This window comes from Cydia splendana, chromosome 4 (assembly GCF_910591565.1).
Source record: "Cydia splendana chromosome 4, ilCydSple1.2, whole genome shotgun sequence".
NCBI classification, from domain to species: Eukaryota; Metazoa; Arthropoda; class Insecta; order Lepidoptera; family Tortricidae; genus Cydia; species Cydia splendana.
The window spans coordinates 12434863-12462595 of NC_085963.1; the positions used below are offsets into that span (position 1 = coordinate 12434863).

The following is a 27733-nucleotide window of genomic DNA, read 5'->3' on the forward strand; positions in this document are numbered from 1 at the left end:
ACTAGAACTAAGTCAACGCTGCTTCCCAAACACACAGCGGAAGCCAGTTGTTTGCTGATTCAAACCCATGGGTCGGTGTGGGCGTTAATGTCAATCCGTGGGCTTGTGGGGTACTCAAATCCGGATTCATTCCAACGATGTTTATAAACACAGCGTAGATAAAGTCTTTAATCTATTTACCCAAAAGCGCTTATGGCAAAAACATTATCTGAGAGCTGTTAAGACCAACTATCTTTACGGCCCGATTCCAACAATATTTATAAGATGTCACACCGATATGATACTGATGTGTCAGTGTCAAAGGTGACAATTCTTCAACCAAAAACGTCACCTTTGACACTGACAGATAAGTATCATATCGGTGTGACATTTTATAAGGATTGTTCGAATCGGTCCGCTAAGCTAAGGCCAAAATCTCCACTTGAGTACAAGTTGTTCCTATATTTAGCGATGCGTTGATAAGTGCCGAGGGTATTAGTTAGTAGTACAGAAGATTTAAGTATAACGAACTGTATACTGTAACGATGTTTTAATAACTTCTGGCGGTCTAGCATAAGTTGCGTTCACGCGCGCGAGTCCACACTTGAAGTCGCGCTTGATGTATGGAGTCGCGCGCGAGAACGCAACTCATGCTAGACCGTCTGAATGAGCATGTTGTAAAAAGTAATAATAAAATAAATATATATTTGCAAATATTTTAACAAAAAGAGCAGGAAAAGATCGAAGAGTCCTAATCATAATTATAGTGACATCATATATCTTGTATTAGACCGTATGACATGTCTTAATTTATAAGTTTTATAACATGTCAATGTCGTAGTTTTCAGTTATTTGTTTGAGTTAATTAAAAGGCCTGTTTTACAACAGCGGTAGATTTATGCTACCAGCATTTAATTATTTTTCACGCCACTGTTCGGAAATGTGGCAATAGATGGTCTAATACCAAGCTGGAAAGTAGGCAATAGCTGTCGCACCTGAACCACCACTACTACAATGTTTCATTGTGATAACAACTCTGTCATTGGTGACAGTTCGCTACAGCAATGAGAATCATTTAAAACATAAAAATCAATAAAAGGTCTTTTTTGGCGCAACTTTTTCCTTCAAAAATAAAATTACTTAGGTTATTTTTTTTTTTATAAATAAAATAAAAAAAATTAGGACCAATTTCTTGTTTAAAAAAAATAAATGTCAAAACCATTCAGTTATTTTTTTTAACAATTATCCATTCAGTTCACGCTTAAGGCGTTTTTTACTTTTGTAGCTGTTTGTGGTTTTTTTGTAGCAAAAATGCTTCTAAGTTTAGAGTCCATTTGAAGCAAATAACAGAAAAACGCCTCTTAAAAGTGATAAAAAAAGTAAATAGGCGGGATCGGAAAATACTTACTGAATTGAATAGTGTAAATTGTGTTTGACTAAAAATACAAGAAACGTATCTACGCTCGCTATAAAAATGAGTTCTTTTAGTGAAGAAAATGATATTCTTACGCCTACCGAAATTCAAGAGACAGCACAGGCAGTGGCTAGTAATTTGCTACTAATAGTTATGCAATTTGTTTTCTTATTTCCTCGCAGTAGTCGTGAAAATCACTATGTAAACGCTAAAGATGGATCGTATTATTTGAGGGCCTCCACTAACATGTCGGCCCTCAAACGGACTCGTCCATCTTTTAGCGGTTTTCCATCCTCTCCTACAATGTACTATTGTTTTAAATATAAATAAATAAAAACACACATCCGAATTTACGAAAACTATCTAAGTATGTTACTCAGTTTCCTTAACAAATTCACTGCCAGCCACCAGCTAGGCGGGCCCTCTCGCTTCTACCCCGAAATTAACGAACTTCTATAAAAACATTTTGTATGTACATATTATTATAGCATCAAGAACTATAGTGACGTCACTATCCGAATCACACATGGCTTCGTTCACAACGAACACTTAACCGTTCCAGGGCTTGGTGAGCCATGGGTGCGCCGGCTTGGGGCTCGCGCGGCGGCGGCGACCGGCCGCGGCTGCTCCGCATGACCCCGCTGCGGCACAGCTTCGCGGCGCCCGCCTCGCCGCCCGCACAACCGCCCCCGCGCTCCCACGACTACGCCTCCGACGCCGATACTAATAAGAAAGGTAACTTCCTACTTTACAATTGCAACCAGACAAACTCTAACACAGATTGTGTACCTTTTACATTAGTAAAAGTCCGACCTTTCGTAGCTCGACTAATATCGCATATGTGAATAACACTTGTTTTAAACGATAAAATTAATTTTCAGAAGAAAGTTGGAACGCCAACCTGTCACAAAGATGGAGAAAGTTGCGCCGCCGTTGCTCGCGGCTACGACCTGGATCTGGCAACCGAGAGCCGAGCCCCGTGCGATGCTCGCCTTCTCCGCCGCGCCCGCCTCCACACTGCTCGCCGGCGCCGCCGGCTAAGCTATCCTTCAGACATCGTGGCAAGGTTTACACCACGGCATCTCTACGAGTGACTAATGGAGCGCCTGATCTCCTTCGTGCCTTAGGCAAACTCGGTGGAGGTCTTCGACGACGGGCTCTATCTGCACATGACGTCCTTGCCCCGCAACCGCAGCAACAACCTGCTACCTTCTACGTTCCTAGCCCAACTGCTGTGAGATCACCACCATCGCCTTCTCCTCCGCGGCAAAGTACTCTGCGTCGGCGATGTAGCTCTCCAAACGTATACCGCCCTAAAGCTTCGCCTGCTCCTCGCGATCGTGCTCCCTTAATCTGTCCGGACGACGAAAATCGGGACGTGGTAGACTTTAATTATATACCTGAACGTAGAAAGAGTAGTGAATCAAGAACGCGAAGGCCTTACAGTGAAAACGTTGAATTAGATGCTCCAGTGTATAGAAATGGGTACAGTCGCTTAACGCCAGAGCCCGCCCAAAGGTTGTGGGAAGAGCCTTACCGCTTGCCGCGAGTGCAGGCTCGACAGGACCCCATGCAACCGCTGCGCAACGGCGTGGCCGAGTTGCGCGTGAGTGCGACGCCTAGAAGCGCGCGCCCGCCACCTGCCCCTCCTACTTCAGGACAACAGACCAAACGACCGCCACCGCCAGAACCACGCGACGGGGTACACTCCTTTGAGGTCAGTATCAAATAAATATTTTGGCAAAATATTCAGTTTTGTTACAAGCTTTTATCGTTGACTGTACTTTTCTTTCAACAGGCAACTAATAAGTTTTCATTGAGGCAATTCTAACAAACCCAAACACAATTAAGTTTGTGTTGTTTTATTGAGAGTTTCCATACTTCCAATAGCCACCTCCTGTGTTAATCATCAAATCAGCTCGATGGCACCATAATATTGCATTGTTACCCAACTTAGATTAGGTATGTAGGTATGTGAAGGTTCAGTTCAATCGAATAATGGGAAGTGGGTCAAGTGGGTCAAGCTTGCAAGATTTGACCCGAACCACAGATAAATAAGTCAGGTTACTTATTTCACTATGCCCCATTGCATGTTAAATAAAAGCATGTAAAAATATATAGGTATGTTAATGGTAAACCGTTGATAACGTAAATTGTATTTATTTATATATGTAATTATATATACATATATAAATAAATACTCATAAAATAAATATAAAAATCAATTGACATATTTCAGGTTCGGTTCACCAAATCAGCAGGAGGGAAAGGCCTCGGGTTCAGCATCGTGGGTGGTCGGGATTCTCCGCGAGGCAACATGGGCATCTTCGTCAAGACTATCTTCAATAACGGACAAGCTGCCGAATCGGGCTTACTGCGCGAAGGTTAGTTACCGTTTAGAGAATTCCTTTAAGCTAAAGAAAAACGTTGATTTAAAATTGTAATCTCCTTGACGAACAACCTATTTGATACAGTTCTTATCGCTTCACTCTCAACGCTCTTATCACTTTAAGATTAAGAAGCAACATGGTAACGTACGTTGAACGTGGTGCAAGAACCTTTCATTGCAGTACACATTCCTTGGAAACGGTTAATCGACAGCTGCAATTTATTGGTATTTCTTGCCCCTGAGTTACAGTCGCTTAAGTGAGGTTCGTCCTACATACACCTGCCTGTACGCGATATAAATGTCGATATAAAAGGTTACGTCATCGGAAAGGTGAAGGAGGATAAATCTTGATTTAAACTAAGTAGAATTTAACGAAGGTCTGCCAGTATTTACGTGATTATGTATGTGTATAGGTATAGGTACTTGTATGTATAGTCAGCGAGCCATCTCAATTATCGGCACCTAATTAGATACCAGTGTGCGTAATTATTACTTGTAGCCAGTGACAAGGTGGCTAATGGAAAACTAGTAGGTGTTTCCTTTTACACGCATGCAGTGTAGGTGTAGTCGTGATGGACTGGAGGCCACTCGGGCACAGCGGACACTCGCATACGGCCCGTGCCCAAGGCCAACAGCAACAACGTTTAAGATAAGGAGAAACTATTCTTACGATTAAGTAATATGAATACTTTATAAGTACTAGTATTAAAAACTCGTTAACCTGGTATTTACAATTTAATTCATAAAATCTACATAACTATTTATACGTGTGTACTTAAAATATCATTCTGAGGTAACTGTATTAGGGTGACTGCTATAGTTATCGCCCACTAGGTGCATAGTAATTGGCCACTCCTAAACAAATCAGAAAGAAACAAGTCAATAGAAGTTTTATTGTTAGGAATGGCCAATTACTATGTAGTGGCCATTAACTATATAGCAGTCACCTTACATGTATTAAAATTTTCCAGAAACGTATCTATTCGATTATTTCAAATGTCGCTCACTTTTACAAAATGCTTATACTGAAAATGTCAGTGGTAAATCCTGGTATTACTGTTATGTTAAGTCACAACATGGCAATTTTATACACTAATATTGTATATTCATTATGTGGGTGTACCTACCTACCTCTAGCCACTTGCTGTGCTCCATATTTGTAACAGATCTAAATAAATCGATTAACATTCAAACTACCTCATCAAAATGCGGAACTAGTTCTGCCTTCATTACAAATTCGTGTGTATTCGTCTAAACCAGAGCAACCGCAAATGATTGAAATGACGTTACATTCTAGATAAGATTTCATTAATTATTTATTCATTGTATGATGTATTTATTGCATAGGTGCTAGAAATTTGGCATCAGCGACAAATGTTCTACTTTCTCTCATAATGTAGGTAGGTATTCTTTGTGAAATAAAGGACGCTGTTTGACGGCAGCAATCCAATCATACCCTATACGAAGTGCTGTCCCGTATAATATAACATACATGGTGGAGGTATAGTGTGATGGTACACCGCAGAACGGATTACTCATCATTCCTTGATATTGATTTCTATTCATATTTTCAGCACATTATATTAATTTAGATTTAAGTCAACCTATATCTTGGAGTGATTTTAATCTTAAACATTCAATATGTTTAAAATTGCAATCATTTCTACATATGTACATATGTTTTTTGCATGTCTGTTGGTCAAATATAGCGACACCACATTGTAAGATTACCATCACTGTACCTACCTATATTTGCAAATAAAACATTTTGAATTTGAATTTATAATTTTAATTTCAGGAGACGAGATCGTATCAGTAAACGGGCGCGGCACGGCGGGCCTGACGCACGGCGAGGCCATCCGACTGTTCAAGGACGTGCGCGCGGGCCCGGTGCTGCTGCGCGTCGCGCGGCGTGCGCCGGCGCCAATGCGCTGACTGCCCTGCGCCTGCTGCGGCCCACCGCACCAGGCGCAAACTGACTCTTACTCTACCTTGTAAATACTTACCTACTTTCGGCCTAAAAAGGTCTGCTTGATTTCGCCAAACAAAAATGAAATTAATCTGAGATGAAATAAGGTAAACGTACTGGTGCTCGACGCGGTCCCAGTACATGTCATCTTGAAACTTAAGTCATTGTCAATAGAGGTGACATCAAGGTGTCATATATTGGGCATTAGCATGTCGAGCACTAGTACGTTTACCTTAGCTGAGTAACTAACTAGCAGTAAATTACACACCCTTGTTTAATTAACACTAGTCAGCTATCTGGCGTACCTAAATCTACATTGAAAATCATGAAAGAATAGGCACTATGTGACATATTTATGAGATTAAACGCCTTAATGATAGGTTCAAATTCCATATAAAAAAATACTTGAACAGTTCTGTAGGGCTAAGATGGTTGGCTCTTTATCATTTGTCACCATGCCTGTCACGTTCTAATAAATATGTAAGTGCGAAAGTGACGCATGGCATGACAGGTGATAAAAATGCGACCATGATACTGCTGCAGTTCTTATGTAGGTACTGTACACTATTAAAGAACTTCTTAAACATTATTTTTCTGTTTTATCCTAAGCTTGACTAAAGTCAGGAGAATGACTCGAGGAAAATGTTTTCAATGAGTCATCCCTATAATTCGATGGTAGAGCTGGCCATCTCAAGAATGTCTTACACATTTAGTTTGCGGCTTTGGTTTGGGCATTGATCATCAATACAGAATTGTTCGTGTTAGATGATTAGAATCTACTTAACTAAACCATCATGGCCATAAACTATACATAACATAAAAAGTTGGCAATCCTAAAAATAAATTTTCCCGCTATTAAGAATTGAGTAGGTAGGTATACCTAAATCTTTCTAAAAGCGTCCTGCTACTGGCTATTTTCCGTACACCTAAAGAAGGATTTGTTAGAATGCAATGTTAGTTACTAATAATAGTAAAAGCCTTACGCTAAAAGCAAGCGTTGCTTAAAATAAACTGAAAGTGTAACGTGTAGATCAAAGAGCCTCTAAATTAAATATGGAACGAACAGTTATACAGGGTATAATCGTTAAGTGTAGCCAGGCGATAATTGCGTATCGAAAGTGCGTTACCCAATGAATAAAATTACATTTATAACTTTTTTAAATAAAAGCAGTAATATTCCAAATATTAACTTGACTCACCCCTAATTATAAAACTACCGTTTATGAAATAATAAATGTAACATTTATTTTTAATTACACCGAAAATTTTAAGAAAACTTCATTTAGAAACATTTAAGAGGGCCCGTCAATGTATCGCACAAGAAGGGCGTCACTTCGAGCAACTACTGTAATCAAAAAATTTACTCCCATAAAAAATAAATGTTAGATTTATTATTTCATACACGGTATTTTATTACAGTTTATTATCGCAAATAATGAATCTCAAGCAGTTTTATGTCTTACGACACCGACGTTCTTTGAGGGGTGAGTCGTCGTACTAAATGTATGGGAGGGTTTGAAGTTAATGTTTGGGATATTTCTGCTTTTATTAAAAAAAAAAGTTATAAATGTTATTTTACTCATTGGGTAACGCACTTTCGATATCAATTGGAAGTTTTCTGATATCTGTTATGTTTACGGAATTATCGCCTGGCTACACTTAACGATTACACCCTGTATATACAAATTACACATAGGTACCTAGTGTAAGTACTTCGATATAGACAAAATAAGTATTTTAGTAATTTGTTCTTATTACTCAAACTTGACCTCAATTTAATTCATCGAAGTAGAGTTCTTAAATCAAATAGAAAAGGTTCTTGGAGTGCTCAATTTTTACATGAGCTGGCAATAAAATTGACAAATTGTACGCATATTTTAGGATTGAATAAGTTATTTGTTATTTAATATATTGATAGAATTTGGATGCAGCTTTGAGTAAGCTTTAAAATATTAATGTAACGGCAAGTACCTATACAATTATAATTTTATGTATATTTTTTTTTATAATATACCTATACAATTGCAGACGTATGTTCTAGATGTAAGAATGGACCATATTTGGAAATACATAAGTACAGAACTTCCTATGTATATTATGTGGCAAATTGCATCGAGTTATCTAGACCCATTGGTAAAATCAAACCAACGGTATGTCAAACAAGTTATTTGAAATAATTTATGTGTAGGTAAATTTCAGATAAATTGTTTTATTGAGTTAACGATTATGTCATCGGTCATCGTAAAAAGATGATAGTGATACCTGTAATCATTAAAATATACACATTTACCTGGCTATTGATTCGTTTGGTTGAGAAGATAATAAATAGTCCTTGATATGTAAAAAGTCCTCCCTGCAGGGTTCTAAAGAATTGGCAAGGATGTGCTTTCCATAATATATTTATGAAGAACGCTCTTTTGCTTTAGTAACTTATTACCGAGTCTATTATAAATGAAGTAGAACCAAAATTAACACTTTTTTGACGTATGCAGGTATTTTGGTAGCATATTGTATGTTAGGTACATCTACTAAAACCTGAAGGATAATTTTATGGCTCACAGATTAGTTAAGCAAAGTTTGTAAAGATATTAGTGTTGGATTAAGTCTATAGTGACATTAGTGACCTTGTTAGGCAAGGTTTTAGTATATGAAACTAAAGATAAAAGCTAAACAAAGAATTACGCCCAAACATTGACACAATTTTTAAAATTGTCTGTGATATTGACTCTACACCGAGTTGAAAAATGTATTTGCACTTTACAGTGCTCATTACAAACTTAAATAGGCTAAGTACTAACTTATTTTTATAGATACTATTTAAAAGTCCATTAGGTGCGCTTATAAAATATAACAGTAGCGTTTTATAATTCTTATAATAATTATTTATGTACGATTTTAAAACGTAGAGATAAATATGTTAAAAATATATTACTGCAATAATCATAATGTAACGTATTTTTGTACATTTTTAAAATAGATCATGCGTAGTGCTTTATACAAAATAAAACAGTATAAAATAATGTCTTGTGTGTATCATTCCCATGTATTTGCCATTTACAAGAATTTAGTAGTAATGTAGAATACCCATTCAGTGTTAAAAATATTAATATTAAGTACTCGATCATCGATTTTTTTTATAAATTATAAATTTATAACTGACATTTAGAGCTACAATTAGTATCCTTTGAAATGAAATTGCCATGGAAGATTAAGCAGGTAGGTGCGTTGTACTTTCCAACTAAATACTCCGATTCTAAACATTTTTTATGAGGTGAATAACCTCCTGAGGCCCCGCGTCTTAAAGTGGAATAAAAATACGAGTCTGAAAAGATGACGTCACCGGGCCTTGGGTGGAGGATGTGGCAATCTTGTTAACATATTTTGTTGTTGTTGTTGTTAAGTACTTACATATATACCTATGTATGACATATTTTGAGCGTAGGGGAGAGGGGGGTAGCTATCACTGGAGGCAGCTTAGAACAAATGCGATTAAAAATGTATTTTTGATGTGTTAATCCAAATCCATATTTTGGGGTTGCAACATCGACCCACACAACTGTCACCTGACATATTTGAAGTTTGACAGAACATGAACGAACCAGTGGCTTAGTTTGTTTTCGATGCTACCCGTTAGCGATATTTGTGCAGATTTGTAAGGTTTCTCAGGCTGTATTTGAAGGAAGTGGTTATTGAAACTTAATTTATTAGATAGAACCATCTATTATGTTTAGTGACGAAGGATGAATAATCAAAATTTGCAATGTTTCTACAAAATAACGACGTTTATTTTTTTAAGTAGGTGTTGGGGTAGTTATGAAAAATAAATGGGAGGCAGTTTTGATTAGCAGTCTGTTCAAAACTACCCCAGCCATAAGAAATGTTCATATCTGCCCCGATATTGACTGGCATTTAGGTATGTAAATTGAAATCGTAATAATATTTTAGTTATTTTAGTATGCTCATAATGCATTTACCTAAATTCCATGAACTAAGTGGTCCAGTACTTATTATGTTTAGTCATGTTTAATATAATATTTATTAGAATTTTGTATTTAGGTACAATATTAAAAAATATTAAATTAGTATTCTATAAATAAATGAGGTAAAAATGGTAAGGAATTATAAAAATAAAGAGAATCACAGAGAACCAAAATATAATAAATACTCATATAATCCGCTGTTAAAACATTATTGGGGTAGTTTTGAAAAATGGTATGTGCAAAACTGCCTCAAGGGGGTAGCTTTAGTAAGATTTCAATACTTTTCAAAGGTACCCCCACTGAGGCACCTATGAACACTCCAAAAAACACGAATGTACAAAACTACCCCATCTTTGTTGTAACTCCAAATTATACGAGTAAACTGTTAACACGATTATTTCTAGTGGCAAATTGTACCAAGTACAGATAAAAAAAATGCGTATATCTGGATATTATTGCCGTTACAGCCCATTTTTCAAATCTGCCCCATGTAAGTTCAAAGCTACCCACTATCGGGGCAGTATCGAACATTATTCCCTGAGTTGCAAAAATCTAATTTGTACTGTTATCTTTAGCTTTATATATGTGCAAATGCAGTAATTACATAGGTTAATAACGTAGGTTGTTGTGTAGAGGCTTAAAACTGGTTTCAATAGGTAATATTTTGAACTATGACAATTAATGTAAAAAGTGTACCAGGCTACCCCCTCTCCCCTAAGTGAAATACTTCAATTAGTAATTAGTATCTGAAACTGGAATTAAGTGACAGCTTTGAATAATTTGTTATTTATTGATTTAATTTTAAACTAACACGATTTTCACTCATACCTAATTTAATAAATAACACGGGTCTTAATCGGGGCGATTAAGTCCCGTGTTAGTCATCATTTGGTATTTATTAGCAAATATAAATATTATGTCTACCAAAGCTTTTCAGCGGGCGCAGCATGGATCAATTTTTATCGCCTGTCACTATGCTTGTCACTTTCGCACTTACATACTTGTTAGAACGTGACAGGCATGGTGACAAGCGATAAAAATGCGAAATTACTGAATGAGGATGAGTATGAATTTAATATCGACTCCATAACTCACTTTAATCTTACCGTACTATAAAAACCCCGAAGAAAACATGTAGGTATATATAATATTTTCAAACTCGAAGGGTAGGATGACACCTGTCATTACAATACAATTTTGCGAGATTTGGCATTTTTAGGTTATAAATTATATGGAGAACAGAGGGGCTACCGCGAAAACCGATATTCGCAAATTGCGGGGATCTTTCTCTTTTACTCCAATGAAGGCGTAATAAGAGTGACAGAGAAAAATGCCCGCAATTTGCGAACTTCGATTTTCGCGGTTACAGCCCTGGTGTCTACCCTTCGAGTTTAAAGAATATTATAATCATACATTTAGGTAATTTCGATTTTCGAAATGTGCAGTCCCGACTAATAGGTATGAACCAACGGCGCCGTTTCAGCCCCTAGCAAAATTATCGCAGCAAAATATTACAATCTCACAATAACGTCGTTAGTTTCTAAGTAGTTTTATTACAGGATTTAGTGTTATTTACACATCATTTCATAGAAGTTTGACGTTTAAAATAACACTTACACTGCGTGTGCTATCAAAATAGCTGCAGGCTTTTCTTGGTCTAACTCGAACAAATAAGACAAATATTGTTAACAGTTGATGTAGGTAAAACCATAGAGAAAAAATACATAGATTGCTCACTCCATACATCAGTTTTGGTACCAAAAGGATAATGCTCAACAACATAAGACTTTCCGGTCGGTGCTACATATATTGTCACTTGACAGTACTACTACTGCTACTTAAAGTACTGATAATTTCGCTACTTGATGCTAGATGTCGACTATGAAAATATTAGTCTTTTTGGTACCAAAACTGATGTATGGAGTAAGCACTCTTGTCTTACTATATTTCTCTATGGTAAAACCAATGGTAAAACACACTTTTCCTAATTTGGCAAGGGGCAGAGTGTACAAAGTGCCACCATTAAGCGTCAAACTCCTATAAAAATATGACGTTGTATGGCACAACCACAATTTGTCTCTGTAAAGTAAACTTAGACAACCTTTTTATATAAGTATTCTAAACTTCTTCGTGTTTTCAATAATATGTCAAAATCACTAAAATGTCACTAAAATGACTTTTTCCTGTCACTCGTTCTCAGTACCTAGTCAAGAAATAGGTATCCTTTTGACATCGGTGTTATGATTATGTAATTAATAATATTAATAAATAATGCTAAATCCAATTGTTTGCTCTGGCTCAACAGTGTACGTGACAATTTTTTTTAAATAGTTTTTGTATGTGCTGGGCATGGAAAAGATCAAAGATCATATATAGAACTTTGCCAGGGTCATCTGCGCGTGACTAGATTATAGTGGGCAAATAGTTGCGCTCCTACAAGCCCACTCTCTCGTTCCCAGCCTCCTGGCGCCAGTGGACCGTGTAACCGATACGACTGACAGACAGGGAATGCAGTGACTTGCCAACGCTCAAGTGAGCGTGTGTCTTATGGCATATCACGTAAGATCCATTAGTCGCCTCTTACGACACCCACTGGAGGATATGGGGTGGTGACATTCTACGCCGGCACCATCAATCTACCGTAAGTACGAAAAGCATACATTTTTATGATTTTTATGAATATCTAACAAATTCTAGTTCTACACCGTATTACTGCTGGAAGCGTAGCATTTTACAAGTAAATACCTATACTTACACGTAATGTGTGGTCTGTGTAAAATCTTCAAAGCAGGAACCCGTATCATGAAAGCTGACAGTAACTACCATCGAAAGTATCATTTAAACGAAAATATTATAATGAAGAATGAAGCCCCAATCATGTCAATTGGGGCAAAAAGTAACATCTCCACAAAATAGGTTAGGTACCCAACATCAATTTGACTAATAGGTATTTGTAAAGTCTACTTGTAGATCGTGGAAATAATTTAGACCCAATTTTTTAGCCATGTATTTCTAAATACTTACCTCCTAGTAAATCTTTAAAAATTCATAAGACAACGATGAAATTAAACCTGCGACTGTGTAGATCCTAGTAATCCTACCTCACTTTCACATTCAGCACATTCATTAATGAGGCATAGAATTCCATGACAAGTAAAGTCTAACAAGTTTTTGCGATGCATGCGACTAATATAATAAAGTAGACAGTAGACGAAAGTAAGTAGTTTATTATTATTATCATTACAAGAAAATAATAACATAATTAGGTACAAATATAAATTAACGGTCTGCAACATTATTTTCCTTACGCTTATCAAATCAATAAATAAGGCAATTTAGGCTTTAACAATATAGACGAAGGGCTAACAGAGATAGGAGTATGAACAATAGCGAATAAATTGTATAATATTTATTTAGAAAAATACTAATGACAACAAGTAGTTAAGTATGTTCTTAGTTATGTACAACATATTCTAAGACTAATTGCTACAAATTAGTGGTAAAGTAAGACTTAAATAGCCTAAACGATGGCAAGTACCGCTATATATTGTAGAATAGGTAATATAGTAAAAAATGTTGAGGAGGATTTCTTTACTAGGTATTAAAGTAAATCTACTCAGTGGACGAATATTACTAACAAAGACTTTTAAAGTCATAATAAGTAAATATACAGTATACATATAGGAGGCATAGAAAGGACACGTATATATTAGGTAGTTATATTTAACTTTAATTTTAATAATGATTGGCCAGAAAGAATATATTAAAAAGTAGTATTAAATACATATCTGTAGTCTGCTCAACCATACAAGTACGTAACTCACTAAAGAAATGCGAGAAATTCAAAATCTGAATGTGAGTTATTTTAGTGACTCAATTTTTTGTCCAGACTATACATACTGTAAGTGGATATCATTCTGATGATGATTAGGTAAATTTCAGATCCAAACATGGCACTCTACAAGATCGGATAACTGCAAACACTTATACCTTTAAGTACTGCGCCAAAATGCAGGCAATGAGCATCTCCGCTTGCCATTCCACTGTCTAGACTAGCAAATACATTCCTATTAGCTTGAACCAATAAAGTTTAAATATTTTAAAATAACGAAACAGTCTTCGAAGAGGTCCTAAAACGATAAAAAGTAATCTTTCCATTTAGTTTAGGGACAAATTGGCACAACGTTATGTACATCGAATCTACTGACTAAATGAAGGGAGTAAATTGTGTTTGTACAAGGAGCGGGCCGGGCCCTCGCATCCGACGCACTTCGCTAAATTGAATGGTGTCAGTTAGCATCTTTTTATTCTCCCGTTCAGTAAACGTTCAGATAAACGGCTCTCGTTAGGCTGAGTGCTAACCGGATCTCGCGCGCAAGCGTCGCCTAATTAATTCAGCCCAAGGCCTTCCAATTTCCCCGCACTGCCTATTTTCAGCAAAATACTCCAATAATGAATTTAAATAGGCCACACAAGTCTCATTTTCTTACGTATTCGCCTAATCAGGCGTTTAAGTAAATGTAGGTTATTTCCCTACGGGGTTTCTCAACACCAAAGTGACGGGACCGGCTGGAAGCGCCTTGAGCGCTGCCCAGGCCTGAGTACGCGTGAATCCCTCCATCGACATTCCTCCAGCTGAAAGAAGTTCAGCACCGACTAGAATACGTCCACTTTGTGCTGCCGCTCCGCCTGGAAAATTGAAATAAGAATTATTTATTTATGTAAACTTTATTGCACAGTAAAATTGTATAAAAGGCGTACTTTAAGGCGTTGTACTTAATGCCAGAAGGCATTTTCTACCAGTTAACCCTATTATGTTATCGAAAGCAAATTTAAATTTTTCCCGTGTGCATAGAAATCCCATACCCCTTTTTTGGCCTGCTAGGATATTGATATACATGTATATACTTGGAGCATTCCATGAAATTGTCTACCGTTTGTCCCGTACAAACGCGAATTTTCTGAAGATTTGCAGGTATAAGAGTTTCCTTGTCTATGACAAATGGTCAAAAATAGGCACAGAAAAATAATTGCCTGCTTTAAATGCCGAAAAAAAAGTCGGAACAGAGGAAATAAAATGCGTTTGTACGGGACAGCCCGTGGAATGCTCCACTTTTGTAATAAAAATGGTACCTGCAAAAAGTTTCTTGACTGTTAATGGGCGGTCGCCTTGCGGCGAGTCCCGGCCGCCGTCGAGGCCGAAGCCGAGCCCGGCGCCGCCGCCGGCCTTGTCCAGCAGCACGGTCACCACGGACCCTCGCTCTGCGCTCTCCGTCTCGCCCTCATAACGAGCCTTCGACTCCGCTAGATAGTAACAACGTATCAATCATTATAAACTTTTGGTTCATCATACATGTTTGCATCTAAAGGCGCATTGATCATGTAGGTATGTGCAATATAAGTAGCGCCTATACGATTAAACCCCTATATATTGCAGCCATTTTTAATCGGACCACAGGCTTTATTATTTATTAGGTACCTATCACAAACTTAGTTTCTGAAAATTCAAATATTGATGAATGAGAAATGAGAACAAAGCAATCGCAACACGGTCTTTTATGAAAAAAAAAGGTAGCGCTAATGCGAAAATATACATATTACTTCAAACTTATAATTTGGTTAACAAACGTTATTTATTTATTTATTTATTGGCGTAATAATTGTTAATTCATATATAATTCATGCGTGATTAACAAAACAAAATCACCGGTTTCATGTGATTTTACAAAATACCTACATAATTTATTTTACGATAGCGACACGATTATATGCAATATTTAATTGACCTAGATGCCTTAAATATATTATCGACATTTACACACCAATGGATTTGCATTATTATTTGTACATATTATGCGAATATGAATAAGTATGTCTTTCTTATAAACTATATCAACATTATGAATAAATTTGTGATGTGATAATTAAAACAAGTATCTTACCATTGTCAGAGCCGCATGTTACGCTACTCGTGTTATCTTGGATATCGTTCTCAATTTCAATCACAACCTCCGCACGTTGTTCCTGAAAACAAACCATTACCTACATTACATACATTACCTGAAGCAAATTATTATTTAAACGGGGTGTTTCCTACAAATGTGACAGTGAAGAAATATCAGGAACTATAAGAAATGGATTTATTTGATCATAAGAGCCATCGCAAATAGTAGTAATAGTATATAAAAAACGTAATTAGTAAAAAAGAAAGTTTGTGTGAAATAGTTCCTAATACCGCCAACTAGGTAGCCTAGTAGTATTTTGGTAAATAAAATGACCATTTTGACTGATTTCATTGAATCCATGCTCAATGTTTACAAACATTATTAATTATTATAATTGTATTTAAGGTAAGATAATATATGCATAATTGCAAAAGTGAATAGGAATAGGAAATAACCTTTAGGATAGCAACAGTTTGCGCGTGGGTCAAGCCCACCATACTACAGTTGTTAATGCTGCGAATCTTCGCTCCTCTTTTTAATCCAGCTTTCGCTGCCACGCTGTCTGCTAAAACTCTGTGTACCTGAGAAACACAAAGTGGTTACATTTAAAAGGAACGAGAGAATAATTGATTTAAAGACAATTTATAACGTAAATGTCTATCGATTTCATTATTTTACGAATTCCACTTTTATTGACCGACCATTTACCCCTACTGTGTTGTAGAAAAAAACATATAATTTTTTTGTGCACCTAATTTGGCCAATCTCTAAGATTGTTTATATTATAATACTAAGTAAAATACAACAGAAGACTACATCTCCAAAAACATGAGAAAAATTTGAGATTCCATAAATAAATGAAAGTTAAATTCAGTAAAAACATTCCTTCGACCGTTTGTCTACGAAATGTAAGGACACCAATCTGTAACAAAACAATTACATAAACACTTGTATTACTTACCGTGACATCTTTCGCTTCGCAGTCAATGCCGCCGGCTAAAATGAGGCCCACTCCGGAACTGACACCTTTTTGTAGCCGAACTAATTGCGTCGGTAATTTACTCTCCTCCAAAGAGCTTAGATCACTCTTATCACTCAAACATCCATTCCCATTGCTGATTTTATAAGTAATGTTTTCTTTCATTGGTAGATTTGTTCGAACATTGAGTGAACAAGGTGAAACTGTTGATTTCAATATGGTCTTTTCTCGCAAAGTCGGTACTATATCATGTTTCTTATCTTGTACACTAGATTTTTCTACTTGTTTTAGAACTTTATTATTATCATTATTAAAGCTGTTAAGGCCCGATTTTTTTATTTCTTTAATTATGGTTTCTGAAATCACTTTAGGCGGATCTTCGACTTTTGCTGTTTCTACGACAACTTCGCTCGGCTTGGTCTTATTCGCTGAACTCGAATTTCTCTTAAGTCTGGAATTCTTAAAGTCAGCTTTTCTTTGTCGCACGTTCACCTCTTGGTCGCTGTCAGAATCAGTTTCAGCGATCACCTTATTGCGACGTCTGGTATCGCCTTTATTCGAAATAGCACTCACGGAAGACGTGAGTGTAGAAAGGCGCTCAGACGCATTGCGCGTTGGGCTGGGTGATTTCTCGTACGACTCGTGCGAAAACTTTGTTTCCACTACGGGTGACTTCAGCGTAGCATCGCGACCGCTCCTACATTTAGCCGAAGCCAAAATATTTCGCCTGTTGATGGTATCTATATTACAGGATTTCGAAACTTTTCTTTTATCTGAGTCAGCAACAGAACTTTCTAAAGAGCTGCAACTAGCTTGCGACCCTGAAGTAGCTGCCGATCCCGCTGAAGAACTGAGTGAAACATTTGTATCAGATGATACCGAGCGACATACATTACGTTTAACGTATTCCTCGCAGGTTTTTTCTGAAATTACTGATTTTGCAGGAATTTCAGCTTTTACTAGTGAGTATGTCGTATAATGTGATATTCTAGGTGAAAGGCGAGAGCTATCGGACTCTATGCTGTCTAAATTGTGTAAAGGTGATGATGCTGACGACCGGTAGCTAGATTGTGTTGAGCTCATGGCAGAATCATTATCACTATCTACGATTTCAGTGGCAGTACATATTTTTATTTCGACATTTTTGTAATCCCGATTATTGTTCAAAATGGATTTGTAGTCGGTACTGGAGCCCTTATTAAGATTGATCATAGAGAATTTAGCCGGTAACGTTCCATTTTTTACATCAGATGTTGTCCGAGCAGGTCTTGGTGCAAAAGTTTTACTATTAAGCTTATTAAGAGCATCGACTTTTTCGTTGAATTTCCTTTCAGGCGTAGACTCTTTCGACAATGAAGAAGGTGTATACACCTGTAAAGACTTTCTTTTAAAAGCTGGTGAATACTTGGGTAGATTATTTGGTAAAAGATTCGTTTTCCAATTACTTTCATTTAAATCAATTATCTTCTTGTGACTTGTTGTGGTCTCCTTATTGCTTATACTCGTATTCAGATTTGACTTGTATATAAACGATTTCGATATATTATCCTGCACTTTAATTTCAGGTAAATCTACTATTGGCGATTGCACTTCAGGTATTACCAACCCCCTGAGCTTAGACAAAGATTTTTTTCTTTGTTCAATTAAATATTCTAGATTGGATTTGTGTACACTTTTATCACCATTGTCATCACTTATACTGCGAGCATGATACACTGGCTGGCTAAACGTTTTTTCTACATTCGATGGTAAAGTAGTTGTACTGCCATAAAACAGAGGTTTATTGTCCATTGGTCGAGGACTCAAGGTTTGAGCAGTTTCCTTACTCGACGTCCTAACCTTGCTTTCTATGGCTCCTAGTACCTCTGGACGCTCCGAATGTCTTTTATATGACCTTGGTACTTCATCGAGATTATCTTGAGACTTGGTCAATCGTCTATCCAGAGATGAGACTTCGTTGTAGGTGTTTGTGTACGACGTCGTGCTTTTTCTGGGGACTGTTAAATTTTTTGGTAAAGTCCCACAGCTATCCAATTGATCTGATGAAGGAGCACGATCATTTGAAAACATAGCTATCTTGTCTTTCACACTGGCTTCACTTCTCGCATCCTGCGTCCTCGAAGTGTATGAGTAGCGGGTGCGCGTGGTTGGCCAGCCGGCGGGTAGTCGGGGTGGTAGCCGTGACGGAAGCTCGGGAGCATTCTCTACGGCGTCCGCTGGCGTTTCTACCCCATCGGGTGGCTGCCGAGGGCACGTCGGCAGGGGAGTCTCATCATTAGAGAGACTTTTGTCTTCGGCATCGCTTTTATTGACCCGATCTGTAAAGAAGAAAAAAAACTCTTAGTTCCAGTAATGATAAGAAGCTATTTTGTGTGCGAGACATGCGTCATAAAATTCTTTGATTTTTTTTTAATAAAGGGAGTAAACTACCATTTACAAAGAAGACTATTGCAATGCAACCACGTACCTCTCCGTTCAAAAAGCATCTATTATTATTGAACACTCTTCTTTGATCGTAAAATTTGTTATGCACTAACTTGTTTCGAAGCACTGACCGTATGTCATACGGGTGCGATAATATTTATACATTTGAGACAAGGCCTTGAATGCGACGTGTGGACAGACTAAGGCAAAATGGAAAACCAGTATTCTGAGACGATATGATGAATCACCAGTGGTGTCACTTTACAGTTGACCAACCTATTAGCTCAGATGATGCGTCACGTCATAACTTCTATTACAACCAATCCCCGATATGCCATAATTATTGTCATTAGTCAGTACCAAACAGTCGCAGTAAGCATGTTAACATTAAAGTACAAAATCTACCTTCTCTTTCTTCTTGAATTGGATGCAAGCATCGCGAATGTCTGATTTTAACAACACTATAAGATTGAGTATCTAACACTATAACCCTTTGTGTATACATCTCGTGTAAAATTTTATTAAATTTGAAATATGTGCGTTTATAATGAGGTTCGCGTTTCAACTGATGTTTTTTCCAATAAATACGTAAAAGCATTACATACGTAAACGCGATTAATATCTACATGTCTTATTTATTTTGCGGACATGGCACGCTTCAATTTGTTTGAACAAATGTTTCGTGCGCACTGAAATTCAGCATTGTGGACCACTTCAAGGGTTCGGCGCAGTCGATGTTTTCGTCATCACACCGGAACAAAGAAACTCACTGGACGAATTTAATCAGTTGCGCAAAATTAGTACATAATTATAATAATAATGTGTAGGGTTACTGTGACCAAAGGAGTCGCGAGCGGATGCACATGTGTAGCACCCGACCAAATGCACCCACCTACTTAGATATACATATCTATACTAATATTATGTAGTTAAATGAAAAAGCAAGTGATTCCGGAGTTGTTTATTAGAGTTAGACCAAGAAAAGTCTGCAGCGATTTTGATAGCCCACGCAGTGCAAGTGTTATTTATACGTCATAATTTCATAGAAGTTTGACGTTTGCAATAACACTTGCACTGCGTGGGCTATCAAAATCTCTGCAGACTTTTCTTGGTCCAACTCTATCTATCTGTTACCATTTCACAGTCAAAGTACTTATTTAAACGTTTTTATTAAATGGGCATATATTTATATACGTACTCTTACGTACGTACGTCACTGTAGGTATATAGGCTACTTTACTACAGTGGACTACATATGTATATATCATTCTTATTTTTTTGTACCTATTTATAGGGCACTAGTAGGTACAAAAATCATATATTTTGTATAATAATACAAAAAAAGGAATGCATAAAGTCACCCCCATAGTCCCAATACCTACCAAAGATAAACTTGCCTTTAAATTGTTACTGAAAATTAGCTTTCATATTCTGTTGGGAATACTTACTTACTATCCCTAAAATTAAATGATTAAAAGAAATCAAAAGAAATGTTTTGCATTTCAATCTAAAACGGAAATGCGCGTATTTTGCGTTAAATACGCGCGAGTTAAAGTTACAATACAATACGTACCTGAGGGGCTACCGCGAAAACCGAAATTCGCAAATTGCGGGGATCTTTCTCTTTTACTCCAATGAAGGCGTAATACCTAAGAGTGACAGAGAAAAATGCCCGCAATTTGCGAATTTCGGTTTTCGCGGTTATAGCCCTGTTTCTAAAATTAGTTAACAAAAGAGATGTGTAAGAAATTTGCCAAGTTTAGGTGTACATAGGTAGGTATTTCATATTATCGAACTGACATTTTTTGTATTATTACATTTTTTCAACACTGCTGTGTGCTGTAAACAAGCGTACCGCACGCTGAATGTACAATCAAACAAACTGATTGTGACCCATCACCATTTTCATTTTTGACCACTGACCACGTTTTCACACTATCATAATAATTTTACTTTTTAAATAAATTAATTAATGTAGGTAATGCCGAATGGTGCAGTAAATCTGAAGAGGTTTCACAGTGGGTCAGGTCAGGAATCAAGTTCTCTGATAGTACATACATACCTAGGTATAATAAAGATACTGCATGCAGTGCAACTAGATTTAAAAAAAGCACTTTTAGCATATTTTGAGCAATTCACGATATAGACTATGAACAATCAACTTAGATTTTTCTAATAATTAATTCCCAGCAAGCTAGAAATCGTTTTAATACCTTCATTTGGTCCTAAATATGTTATCCGAGTTCGCTCCATCTTAGTCCGGCGGAAAATTTGTTCTACTCATGATGAAAATTGATATCTGAGGATCCGAAAGGTACTTTAATATGAACTCGTAGCACTTTTTTTTGTGGTATAATCATGTTAAAAATCCGAAAGCGCCTTTTTACCAGTGTCTGTTCCACCAATCCTTGCTGGTAGTGCCATTGTAATTGATGGTGGGTTCCTTCTACATCGAGTGGTTTGGCAATCTAAGGAAAAAGCCTTAAGAGATACATCTTAAGGCTCCTAAAAATTATGCACACCTCCTGGGATGGAGCAAACTCGGATTACCTACACGCATTTAGGACCAAATGAAAGTATTAAAAATTTAAACGATTTAAAGCTTGCTGGGAATTAATTCCTCAAAATGCTATTTATGGATGTAATTTGATTGACACAATTAAGCTCATTTGCTATAAAAAAATAAATTTAAAAAAAAGGTTGAGGATTTCCTGAGAAACCTACAGTAATAAATTAATTTATTTTTATTTCATTTTTATTTATTTATTTATTATTATTCGGAGATCCAACAGCTGTTAACATGTTAATAGGTTTTATAAATGTGATACAAAAAGCCAATTACAGGTTCTCACCAGTAAATACAGATTAAATACAGTAAATAACAGTCTTGAACTTGAGTAAGTATATTTTAATTGCAGGTAGGCAGGCCGTTAAATAATAATAATAACTTCCGGAACACTATTGTTGTGATAGGAAAGACATACAAATAATAATAACTTAATAAAATATTGCAAGCATGCTGTCAATACAGAAAAGTATCATATACACTGACCGTAGAGGGACATGGACCGCCGCGGCAGCTTCCTCATCTCCAACATCGTGAACTATCGCACTTAAAGGATGTTCACGTGAACTAATTCATAACCACACACTTTCATTTAATAATAAACCAGTTTCATATTCCAGTTCATTCAGAAAACATGCTTTCGTTGCGAGAACGGGGAAAACCACAAAAACATTACACCCAATTTCGCACAGAGAACAAAAAGCTGTGCACTTTATTTATTCGGCATTAAAACATCAATGCCGCGAATCTCTCGGTCCAAAGAAAGAGGATCGAGTTAAGAATGCGGAACCAGCTCATTGACGACCGAAATAACAGTTATTTAACATAGGGCGGTGCGTGCAGTGAGTGCCCACGGGCCGGTGCGCGGGCGCCGGTCGGCGCAGGACGAGCGAGCGGCGAGCACGGGCGGCGAGCGCTGTGCCGCCGCGGCGGGGCGAGATGCACTGAGTCGCGGCGGGCTTGCACAAATTTGCAGCGTCGCCGCCCTTGACGGGGGCGTTGCTCCGAGCCAGGGACGGACACTGAGTGCGCACGCGACTCTCCCCCGCATCCCGCTCGCGAATGTATAAGCCTTGAAAACGTCACACATCACATACCACTACAAACACTAGTCACTGAAAAGACAGCACTTTCGATAACACAACACAACCTACAGCAATATCCACAAAACAAAAACACAGCACACCTAATATCATAGAACTTATAATCGCTCTCTCTAGTCGGAGCTCTAACTTTAAAGTAAGCATGAATCTGTAAAACCGAGCTATTTTTAGCGAAGAGAGGCATTGGAGGGCGGCGACCGTGAGCGCGAGCGCAGACGGCACTCGCGCGCACAACAGATGTCAGGGTCGCGCAGGCGCCCCGCGCAACCGCCGCCGCGCACCCTGAGCGCCGCTCCACTTCCGATTATATGACTTGCCTTCTACAGCAACTTGCAAGTTGGATTAGGCTTAGAAAATGCGGCCGGACCGATCTCACGAGTGCACTTTCTTTTTATCAGTACTGAGAGGAGGGAATAAGTGTGGCATCACGGAATGCGCCATGCCATCTAGGTACATAGAGGTGACGTCGCCATGGCCACGGGAGGTTGGAATGCCGCCTGTGCCCGCCGTGCCGCCGCCCCTCGCAATCCGGACGCGGCCTTTAAACCGCTCCGACGTGTTTGCAGAGTTGTTTGCACATTTTTTTACATTCCCGTCCTTTTATTAAACCTTTTTATAATAATAGCCTCAATATAGATCAGAACATTGATGTACTTATATCGACAAACATGGCGCTAAAAGCTCAACCAGAATTACCTACCTGTTACCGAGCTGTTGGCATATTGACTACTTCCATATCTGCATGTCGTATTTACTCTTATATGTATGTGTAAAGCTTATTTTATTATATTTTTGAGTTGGGAAGCCACCAGGTAATAATGTATGTAGGTATTTCATTTAGTTAATAATCTTTAGGTATTTTTTTGAAAGCCCGTCCGTCGCCAATTCGCCATAAAAGAGAGAGATTCCTGAGACAATAGGCAAAGTCACAAAGAGTCAAGTAAAACGGCTTAAAATTCGAATGACTGATGGGTTCCAGCAGCGAACTTTAAAATACAAGATAGGTAAGTGAATGAAAGTGTAATCGATTTCACTTTCAAAACTAAATTAACTTTCTCCAATGACATGTCTTATGTAATCTCAACGAGACAAGAGTCATAACCGCAACATTTGTATCTCAAAAAGGTCGTCTTGCGACTCTTTTATTAATTCAAAACGCTTACTTGTGTTTATTAGTCGAGTGATCCATCTGACATAACGATCTGGTATGGCAACGACACACAACAGTGAGTGATGGACAAATTCAGCACCAGGGCTGACGTATGAACTGCAGGTTAACAGTGCATAATGATTCTCTTTTGCAAATTATTATAAAAAGGGCAAGCAGAGGACAAAAGCTTTACAGGACTCACTCCATGAGCGCTAGCTACTTCTAGTATTCGCAATATGCATTTAGTTATATTGAAATTCTTTTTTGTTTCATGGTTAAACTTCTGACAGTCTTTCAGAAGCGAGTGCCTATCTGCGTACACTAATAATATGAGATATGATTATACCACATTACCTTACTACCTTCATCTTTATAGTAAATACTGTACGGAGCTATGGAGCTCTATCTCTTCTTCATTGCTACAGGTTAACTATTTAAATTCCAAATGTCTTGTTTCTCCATCAAGAACCTATATGTAGGATTGGTAGGTAAACATGTCTTTTCATCTCTCCTGTTCGGAAAGTTCACCTTTCATAGGCTGATAACCGGGTGGAAAATTGCATTTCCCACCCTAAGGTGGAAAGTTTTTTTTTTTTTTTTTACTTCGAGCAACGGCTAACAGCCATATATGCCATATTATTCAGTTAAAAGCTCTCATATTAGCTTCCGCATGACTGAAATTGGCGCCGTTTACATTGTGATCGAAAAAAAATCTAAAACCATAGACAATCCGATCTTAAATTAAAAAAAGTGAAACTGAATATATGAATGTAATGTAATGATAATATTTTAATAAACATTAATTGTCATTTATATTAATTTATTAACAAATATACATGTTTATTTTATACATTTAAATATTAAATACAAGTAGTATTATTTTTACACACAATAAACAATATTTTCGCAGTAGCAACATTTTTATTTTTATGAAAATAATAAAATAGAAAAAAGAATAATTAGGAAAAGGCGGGAATAGGTATTGGTACTAAATAAACTGTTGAGATATTACTTGCTATGGTTCAAAATGGATTTTTCATGTGATTCGAGTGACTTATAGTTATGTGGTTTACCTATGTATCTGTTAATAATTTGTTCTAAAGAAATATACTTACCAATTAAATAATGAACCAACATTGTGTTTGACTTTCCTCATAGTCGAAATGAAAAGTAGAGTGTTTAACTCGGGTAAAAGTAACCATCTCACCCTCGAACTATTGGCGCTCTCTCTTCGTTCGAGCGCCAAAATATCTCGGGTGGGTTACATATCAGAATACCGAAAGTTGATTAACCTAATGTCAAATCACCTATTCTCGATTCACCTATTTTTTTAAACACCTAATGGTTTATTAACCTAAGCTCATAACACCTAATGAACGAATTACCTAATGCACGTTTCACCTATAATTGTTTTACCTAAGCTCAGAATACCTATGGTCGATCTACCTAAACTTGATACACCTAATGCTTGAAGCACCTAAAACCGATTTGCCTAATACATGAAATACCTAAAGTTAATATACCTAATACACGAAACACCTAATTTTGATATACCTAATGCACGAATTACCTAAAGCTGACATACCGACTGCATGAATTACCTAAAGCTGTTACACCTAACGAACCAAACACCTAATGTCGATATACCTAATGCACGGAATACCTAAAGTCGATATACCTAATCCACGTAATACCGAAAGTCGATATACCTAATGTACGATATCCCTAAAGTTGATCTACCTATTGAACGCAATACTTAAAGTTAATATACCTAATGCACATAACACATAAAGTTGATATACCTATTAGGTACAGTCAACTGTAAAGATATGGGTGCACAAATCATCTCAAAAATATGTCCCATAGCTCTTATGTCAGCGAATTAAGAACTATGGGACATATTTTTGAATAAGTTATCTACTTAGGGCCGGCACCCATACCCACGATACGACGCCGTATCGTGAGACGACGCGACATCGTCTCACGTTGCGACGTCGTGTAACGTTACGACGTCGTATCGTGTCGCGATACGACGTCGTGTTGCGGCACAGTACGACGTCGTGTCTGGACATTTTACGACGTCGTGTCACGTTGCGGCGCCGTAACGTCGAAATCACACGTGATTAAAGATATTCGAGTTTATTATGGCCCAAATTTGGAATGTAGGTACCTAGATTTTTGGTACCTGCAATAATGTAGGTACCCTACCTGTTTGAAGGTAGTTAGGCATAATATTAATAGATATAATGAGTACTTTAGAAGTTATGAGGAAACAGATGAACATACATACATACATACATACATACATACATACATACCCACATACATACCGGTCAAAATCATAACCCTCCTTTTGCGTTGCCGTAGTCGGGTAAAAATTAGCTATAGGTATTTCGTTCGTTAAAACATATACCAGCCTTAGGTATTTCGTGCATTAGGTATATCGACTTTAGGTGTTACGTGCGTTAGGTATATTAGCTCTAGGTATTTCGTTCAATAGGTAAATCAACTTTAGGCATATCGTCCATTAGGTATATCGACTTTCGGTATAACATGCATTAGGTATATCGATTATAGGTATTCCGTCCCTTAGGTATATCGACTTTAGGTATTTCGTTTGTTAGGTATAACAGTTTTAGGTATTTTATCCATTAGGTAAATCGACTTTAGGTATATCATTCATTAGGTATATCAGCTTTAGGTGGAACGTCCATTAGGTATGTCAGCTTTAGGAGTTTCATGCATTAGGTATAATAGCTTTAGGTAAAACGTGCGTTGGGTAAAATGTGCATTAGGTAAAACGTTCATTAGGTGTTTCATCCATTAGGTTAATTGAGATTAGGTATTATAAACTTAGGTCATTCAATATTTAGGTAAAATGATCGTTAGGTAATTTAAAAATAGGTGAATCGAGCATAGGTGATTCGACATTAGGTAAAATAAATTTCGGTATTCTGATATGTAACCCTCGGATGAAATGGTTCACTTTCCACCCTTGGTTGAAATTTACTATTGTATAATACTTAGTGGTGTGCAAGGTGAATTGGAGAGCGTTCGCAAGCTAGAGTACACGACACACAATATGTAAGCTAACACTATCGTTAGGTAGGTATCTACTTCTTTTTTGTCATACCTATGATAAAAATGCATTTGTGAAATGATATTTAATTAGAAAGGATAATTAATGCGACATTTTGCGGGCGGCGTTCACGACATTTCAGTCGAATAAATATCGCTTCGATTGCGGTATGCGACCGACGACCGAGCGAGCTGACTGCTGCGAATCAAACCGGGCACGCCAGGAATCCGCCAAACGTTACAACATCTGCACCTTAGCTAGCTTTTCGAAAGTCAACCTTAAAATGTACTACATTAGAATCTGATACATTGCGTACAAAATATAAACGCTTTTTGCTAAAGCCTTCACTCGAGAAAATTCCAGGACTTCCAATTTAAAATGGCAACCGGATAAGTTAAGCCCATCAAAGTTTTTTGGTTCAAGGTATTAATGGATTCCGAGGCTCAGCGTTTCCGACCACAATAAAACAACTTTCGGGAGTCATCGCTTAAAAAGTTATATCTATTTACGTTTGTAATTATGTAATATGAAATGTATCCTTTCTTTTTAATCACTATTTACCTGATAATATAATAATGAAAATGTAAAGTTTAATACCTACGTTGAAAAGGAACAAAATTATTTACTAGTTTGGTGTGTTTCAGTCTTTAACATATACAATTATACAGGTAAGTAACTACATAATATATAGTGTGAAATTGTTAAGTTATTTCAACATTAAAAGGTAAGTAATGTTGGAGAGTACACTGCAACCCT

The 27733-nt window shown here is 37.2% G+C and overlaps 2 protein-coding genes across 2 annotated transcripts in view; one reads left to right on the forward strand and one right to left on the reverse strand.

The window, feature by feature from the left end:
- The first annotated feature begins 1934 nt into the window (after positions 1-1934).
- On the forward strand, positions 1935-5875 carry LOC134789881 (inaD-like protein). The gene is made up of 4 exons (XM_063760555.1): positions 1935-2128; positions 2275-3110; positions 3633-3777; positions 5581-5875. The coding sequence occupies exons 1-4, from the start codon at positions 1969-1971 to the stop codon at positions 5715-5717; spliced, it is 1278 nt and encodes a 425-aa protein (XP_063616625.1). The 5' UTR covers positions 1935-1968; the 3' UTR covers positions 5718-5875.
- Positions 5876-12940: 7065 nt separating this feature from the next.
- LOC134789916 (uncharacterized) overlaps positions 12941-27733 on the reverse strand; it is a 53933-nt gene continuing 39140 nt past the window's right edge. Inside the window, exons 4-8 of the mRNA XM_063760608.1 lie at positions 16638-18973; positions 16132-16257; positions 15674-15755; positions 14865-15035; positions 12941-14420 (exon numbers count right to left, since the gene is read on the reverse strand). Coding sequence (XP_063616678.1) covers positions 14257-14420; positions 14865-15035; positions 15674-15755; positions 16132-16257; positions 16638-18973 — 2879 coding nt within the window. The 3' untranslated portion in view covers positions 12941-14256. The remainder of the gene's footprint in view (positions 14421-14864; positions 15036-15673; positions 15756-16131; positions 16258-16637; positions 18974-27733) is intronic.